This window comes from Pempheris klunzingeri, chromosome 19 (assembly GCF_042242105.1).
Source record: "Pempheris klunzingeri isolate RE-2024b chromosome 19, fPemKlu1.hap1, whole genome shotgun sequence".
Taxonomy (NCBI): domain Eukaryota; kingdom Metazoa; phylum Chordata; class Actinopteri; order Acropomatiformes; family Pempheridae; genus Pempheris; species Pempheris klunzingeri.
Window position 1 is genome coordinate 277,501 of NC_092030.1, and position 7,500 is coordinate 285,000.

Consider the following 7,500-nt stretch of genomic DNA (forward strand, 5'->3'; position numbering starts at 1 on the left):
AAAAAGGAAATACATGACATACATTTAGTCTGATGTTTGCAGGTGAACTTAATGTGACAATAAAGGTTGATTCCTCACTTCAAAGCTGCTGGTTAAACTTCCTGTGGTTCACCTGATCTCAGCTAATTTAAATCAGTGGTTTTTTGTGGCTGAGAGACCAAAAGCTCAGGAAAGTATTAATAAGAGTCTGAAGTTTCATTGTTGCGGTTAAGTGGACACACCTGAGCTGCAGGTGACACCACAGGGAGCTACGTCTAGTTACAAACAGGCTACATGCTAATGCTAACACTAGCCAGCATGTTAGCCTCTGATGAGCCACATGGTGAAACTGATCAGAGATTATTGACCCTGCAGTCCAGTCATTAGCAGCAAACTCACTGATGAAACAGGACTTTAATGAACGTTACACTAAGTCTGAGCTTTAACTCTCCTGCTGCTGCAGAGTGTCGGTGTGATCGCCGTCTCCTTTCTCCCTCTGAAGCAGCTGCGAGGATCCATGAGGAACTTCTGGAGGTTCTAGAGCAAACACAGAGAACATGAGAACCATCAGTGTTTATTACAACAGTAATCTGGTACTTTAGTTCCACAATGAAACCACCAATACACCCATCAATCACAGAGTAAAACTGTTGTGCCCTTACTAGCATATATATATTAGCATATATCCCCTCAAGCAGCAGTAAACTGTAGCAGCTATGAACACCTCAGCTAGCATTAGCTAATTAGCTAACAACTGACCACTGATTTGTTTGTGTGGCCATTGAGCCTCAGACTGACCTCATTAACCAAAGCCAACTCCACGTCTCCATGATGTTTCCTCCAGTGGTTCCACTTGATGAAGCAGAAAAATGAGCTCAAGTAAAGAGTCTGACTGTTTGCAGCAGAAGGAGAAGAGCCGACTGGCGATGGAGAGAGCGGAATCTTCCGTATTTATTGTGATTGGCCCACCGTGCGGCCAATCACATGCGAGAACAGAGTAGGATCATACCATTACCATACCAGGCTGCTTTGGAAGAAAATTATCCAAAAGTCCCTTGTTGGAGCCTTAAATTGGTCAAAAAACACTTAGTCACCATTTATCACCTTCATCTGGAGAAACCTGTGAAAAAAAAACAGAGCTACATTAGAACCTCCAGACACTTTAAAGGAGAAAGATGTTACTCAGGTCAGAGAATCACAAGCCAGCTCCAACAATCATTTCCAATAAATCAAATAGTACAAATCAATAATGAAAGAGTGAAGAACAGCTCAGCACTTTGTTCTGCTGCTTGGTTTTGATTCAAGTTACTAACAATTGTACTTGTTTCCCAACACGTACTGGAGGGAAAGGAGGGACAGTGTCCCAGCCAGGATTCAGACCTCTCTCCTTCAGCACCTGATCTCACTGAGCTCCAGGTGAAGTCATGTGACTGACTGTGTTCCTCAGCTCTTCCTCACTCCTTTGGACTTGTTCTTTTCAGGAGACGGCTTTCAACGATTCACAACAGATGAAATATTGAACCCACAACAGATGAAGACCAGGAGTTTTCACAAGAGCTGCTGACTTTTAAAATGTCACGTAAGCAGAACAAACTAGCTGAAGAGTTAGAGAGAAAGGTGAAGAGATGAAACTGTGACTGTGGACTGTTTCTGGTCAGGGAGAGAGAGACAGAGGGAGAGAGAGAGACAGGGAGAGAGGGAGAGAGAGAGAGGGAGAGAGAGAGACAGAGAGAGAGGGAGAGAGAGACAGAGAGAGAGAGAGAGACAGGGAGAGAGGGAGAGAGAGAGAGGGAGAGAGAGAGGGAGAGACAGAGAGGGAGAGAGACAGACAGAGGAAGGAGAGACAGACAGAGGGAGGGAGAGAGAGACAGAGGGAGAGGGAGAGAGACAGACAGGTTTAAAAGAACAAGTCCAAACTCCGGCCTGAGGAACAGCTGAGGAGGAGGATGGTTTAACAGTTTCTCAGGGTTCATTTACGTTTATTGACGTGCTGGTCAGACACAGGAGTTCTTTCAGCACTGATTGTACCACGATGCTCTACAGAGCGCCACAGGAGATCATTCCTGCCTGTGGCTTTGTGTAATCATTTTTTTAATACACATTTTTATATATTTATATTTTTACTTTGAAGTTGAAGTGTTTTCTTATTCTTTTTGGAGCTGTGTGTAACAAAAAGCCATTTCCCCCTGGGGATTATTAAAGGAATTCTGATTCTGATTTAGAAATGAACCCTGAAAAACCCTTAAATAACACAGTAATTGATCTTAATCAGGTCATGGGATCACAAACTAGCTCCAACAATAACTGACTATATACATCAAGTCAGTATTAGTAGAAACAAACAATGAACAAGATGCTAAAGTAGCTCCCTGTGGGCCCACCTTGTTCTGCACATCATCACTTTCACACAGTTTCTCCTCATCTGCTCTCATGGGAATGTGCTCGAGGTGTCGGGGTTCTATGGACATCCAACCGGGGGGGGGGGGGCTGCTGCTGCTGCTGCTGCTGCTGCTGCTGCTGCTGCTGCTGCTGCTGCTCTTCCTCCTCTTCTTCAAACGTGTTGTCGCTTCAGTCCGCACATCTGCAAGTGGGAGACAATCATACAACAATTACATTTTAGACAAGTTGTGTTCACAGTCAGCTGGAAAGTGGAGAACTGCAGGATGCCGATGAATAAAAAGTGAGGAGGATTTGGACGAACTTGAAGACTCTTCCTCGGCTCCTCAGCGGTGAACGCCGGCCCACCTGAAGCGTGAAAGGAAAAAGAATCAATCAATAAGTGATCAGAAGTTGGAGCTGTATCACCTTCATGTTGAACAAGGCTGCACACATTTGATGGATGAAATAAAAAAGTGGATATCTGCACTGATGACTTTTCTCTCATTTCATTCCCTTTACATTTACATTGTTGAGGTACATTTTTAAACTTGCTGTTAAGCTTCAGTAACTATTTGTGACCACAAATTAAATGTTTTGACATTAATGGTGATTAGTGACATTTCAAGGATTCAAGGATTCAGGGAACTGTATTTGTCAAACCAACACACGTTTACACACGGGGAGGTACGGAATTACCTCTTCAGATAGATATCCAACAACAAATAAAATATAGAAAACAGAGGTGCTATATAAAATAAAATAGAAGTACTTGGTGCAGGTAGGTGTGTGGGTGTGTGTGGGGGCGTGGGATCTACAGAGCACCACCAGAGTTCAGCAGTCTAACAGCTTCTGGAGAGAAGCTGATCCTCAGCCTGGTGGTCTTGCTCTGCAGCCGCCTGCCCGAGAGGAGTCGTAGTACTGTAGTACTGAACATGCACATATTTATCCATTCCACACTAAACTATTGTACCAAACAGCAACACATCTGCACTGTTCTCACACCTGCTGCTAATTATATATGACGTCACTGTCATACATTGACAGTGTCTTTGCATTTTTTATTTTGTACTTTAATGTTGTACACTGGACTGTTGCAAAACTTGAATTTCCCCCATGGGGATCAATGAAGGATTATTATTATTAAAATGTACCAGCTGTTCCCATGTTAGCATGGTTAGCTAGCGTTAGCTAATTAGCTAGCATTAGCTAACTAGCTAACTAGCTAGCTTCTGACCACCATGTGTTTGTGTTTGTGTTCGGTCATTCAGCCTCAGACTGACCTCATTAACCAAAGCCAACTCGGTGTCTTCATGATGTTTTCCTCCGGTAGTTTTCCAGTTTTCTTCTCCTCCTCCAAACATCTTTTTGAAGCAGAAAAACGAGCTGCAGAAAACCGCCAACAATCCGCTCAGGCTCTGACGTCATCTGCTGCTGCGGAAGTGTCCTGACTTCATTTCCTGTGTTGCTAACTTGGCGACTTTCTCGCTAAATCTGGCGACTTTCCAAATTCTCTTGGACACTTTTCTGGTGTTTTGGAGACTTTTCTGGTGTTTTGGAGCCGTGAAAGCAGTATCACTCTACAGTCACTGTCCTCACAGAGCAGTTAGCCGTTAGCCCCTCCCCCTCCCAAAGCTCTCAGGGAGCCGCGCAGCCGCAGAGAGGACAGAGGAGAGCCGCTCCACTCCGCGTGCACGCTGCTCAGGAATCGCGCACGCGCAGAGCCGCGCTGGTCCCCCCTGGCTCACAGAGCGGGATGGAAATGTGGATGTTTCTTTGCTGTCACACTAAAATAAATCACTGCATTTGAGCCACACAGCCTCAGTCACTTCCTCACCTCGTCCACTGTGTGTGTGCCTCTCTGGGACAGAAGCTAATCTAGCTAGCTGGCTCATCATGTCTCAGTCTAAAGTGGACGCTCAGAAACAGAGAAAGTGGGAATCAAACCCTGAAAACTGACTGGAGCCACCGTGGCTTTAGCTACTGCTGAACACTGTTCCACACTGTCATGTTGACCCATAGGAGCTGGGGATCGAACCCCCGACCTTCTGACTGAGGGACGAGCCACTCTACCACTGACCCACAGCCTCCCATGTGGTCACACTGGGGAAGCTGTGAAGCTGCTTTCTCAGACTCCACTGCTGCTCCTCACTTCAAAATGCTCAGGACAAAGTGCACAGAAATGATTCATGGTGTTCTAGCACCATACTTTCTCTAAAGGTTGGTCCAGATGTGGGTGAGCAGCGTTTCAGCCTCCTCCTCCATGAGTCCACAGATGGAGGTGTTTCTAAGTACCTGGGGGTTGAGATGAGGTGCTTCAGTGACACCAAACACACAACTGTCTCAACTTTTCTGGGGCGGGGTCACCCTGAAGTGGTCACCAGCCAATCACAGGGCCACAGACAGAGACAGACAAACACTCACTGTCACACCTTTGTTTTTGTTTGTTGGTATGATTTGTTCTGTCTTAGTCGACTTGGATTCAGTGTGAAATACTTTGTGCCTTTTCTACTCAGAGGTAAAGATACAAAAGTGCAGCTGATGTATTGGTAATAATGTCATAATGTAGGACTTTCACTACAGTAAAGGAGCCGTTGGTACTAAAGTTACAGTCTTGTCTGATTCAAAGCTCATTAAAACCAGGAGAGGCTGCTGCACCACGTGAAGTTCAGTTGGGTTTAAAAGTGATTTGGACAAAACAAAGCAGTTGTGTGCTGCAGTAGCTGTCACATGTCAGCGTGTCGTATTAAAGCAAAATGCCACACAGTAAAGAAGGACGCAGGCCTGTCAAACAGCATATTTTTATTGTTTAACTGCTTATTGTTTAAGTCGCATACAGTATAATCTCTCATTGGTTTCTATGTTGCTGCAGGTTGTGGGCTGAACGTCTGTCGTCCTGTTGGTGGGGGGTGGGCTGGTCTCATTGTCAGCTGGGCTTCGTCCATGTTGGGACGTTAACGTCCAGAGGGGACGGTGGCCACATTCACACAGCTCATGTAGACTGTGTGAAAGACCGGGGAAGACATGTCAATCAGATTCAGACATTTTCATTTCATATCTGACGTGAGAACCGAATAAATGGCAGCAGCAGCTGCAGCTCTGCTCCTCCAGCTCAGCCACGTGTTTCATCTAAAGCCTTCGCTGTAAAAAATAAATGCAGTCGGAGGAGTAATGCAGTTTTAAATAGTCTAATCTTAAGTTCAGGAAAGAGCCTGACAGACGACCTTCTGCCTGTGGCTTAACTCCGGTCCAGGACCACGAGGCCGTGTGCTAGATATGCTGAACCTGTCACGTCATTCGTCCCGTGGTTGTTAGTCTGGTGCAGGAGGTGTGCTTGTCCTCGTTAAAACATATAAAAATAGGCTTTTTCTTTTTAAAAGGTAGATACGGTTTGAGCGAGCTGTTGTAGTTGTAGTTGTTGGTGCCCAGCTGGGTGACAGCAAGCATAAGTAGCACAGGCGGGGGGGGGCAGGAGGTGAGACACAGCCAGAGCAGGTCCTGTCGACCCCCACGGGCCCAACTCCTCCCTGACAGGCAGAAAGGAGGCGTTGACTCGACGCACCGACACCAGCCACAACGTGAGGAGAGCCAATGACAAACCCATGCCCAGACATGTCACGTGTTCTTCTTTTAATGAGCAACGCGTCTTTATATCGAACGTCGGTCAGCATTGAAGTGCATTGATTAAAAAGTAAGTGCAAGTACAGATTCTGATGCATTCATTTTGACTAGAGGATTAAATTATTTGCAATGTCACCCCAAAAATAGTCATTCTACGGGGGCACTCTGCAAAGGAAAACCGCTATAGTTGATGCTGTTTCTAACCTAAAAGATATATGCTCTTTTTCCTCATTTCAAGCTTTTTAAGTTATCTCTGAGTGACAGCACTTCGGGCCGATTCTCATCTGCCTCCTGGTGTCAGTTCACTGCGCTCCATCACACACGGCACTTCTCCTCCTCAGCGTCACGCTCCCTGACTAATTTCTCAGTTTGCTTTGAGGAACAACTGAACCAAGCCAGCAGAAGCACAAAGTCTGTCTGTGAGAAGCACTATTTTAGTGCAATAGTTTCACACATGGACCTCGCCGCCAAAGACCGGCTATCTCTGCATAGAGATGGAGTGGAGCTCCTGTCACGGCCCCATCCGGAGGCCTTGGTACTGAGGGAAGCGCCGTTATCTGTGGTCATGTCACCAGAGCAAGGATAACAACATCTTTTGAGGTAATAAAAAACAAATAACAGCATGGAGTTATCCATTAAAATGCATCGTCCCCAGTATCTCGGATTCTGTCATCAGAATTTGGATAATACTTATTGAAACCATAAGGCTTTACGATAAATGCAACTTGGCCATATGATGGCAAAAGTCTTCAGTGGAGGCGTTGCCCGTGGACTCTAGCTGCTCTCGGAGGAGGTGGGCGGCGCCGTGGAGGACGACCTCCGCCGGGACACCGACTGTGAGCGCTCGGGGCTGTGTTTGTCATAAGGCTGGAGCTGCACCTCCAGGAAGTCCCTGTGCTGCTGGCTGATCACCTGGCTGATGAGCCCCGGCAGAGCCTGCAGGTTACTCAGCAGGGTCTCCAGCTTGGTCTCCAGCAGGGCGATCCTCTTCTCCATGTCCTCCCCCCGCTCGTTCAGGTCCGATATCATGTCATACATGATGTTCTGAGTCTGGAACAGGGCACAGGAAACACACGTGACGTGATCTTTTTCCAACCTGCGCTCTTACTCTTGATGGACACGCTGTGCACGTCCATCATCAACACACAGATCAGAACAGAGCGGCAAAGGAACAGAGAAGGCCGTCACACCCGCACGTCCACACTCTGATAATAACATATAAAAGACACACGAGCAGAGTGAGTCCGTCACAAACACTCAAACAGGACTTAAATTCACACGTTTCCAGTTTCCATGCTTCTATCAGACAATGTGGGAATTATCTTTACCGCTAACCACCGCAGGAGAAGCCACGTGTTCAGTCTGCATCAAGTCCACATCAAACATCAGGCCGTTTTCATGCCAAACGGCTTTGTAGGCTGCCTGGGGTGGGGGGTGGGGTGGGGGGGGTCTAGTTTACTGGAGCTGCTGTACACGGCCGTGACCTTGAGCAGACAGCGAAGGTGCCGGCTGATGTCACATGAT

The 7,500-nt window shown here is 46.7% G+C and overlaps 1 protein-coding gene across 1 annotated transcript in view; it reads right to left on the minus strand.

The window, feature by feature from the left end:
- Positions 1-6,689: 6,689 nt before the first annotated feature.
- The window catches only part of kcnn2 (potassium calcium-activated channel subfamily N member 2), a 21,935-nt gene continuing 21,124 nt past the window's right edge, over positions 6,690-7,500 (minus strand). Inside the window, exon 9 of the mRNA XM_070850699.1 lies at positions 6,690-7,026. Coding sequence (XP_070706800.1) covers positions 6,751-7,026 — 276 coding nt within the window. The 3' untranslated portion in view covers positions 6,690-6,750. The remainder of the gene's footprint in view (positions 7,027-7,500) is intronic.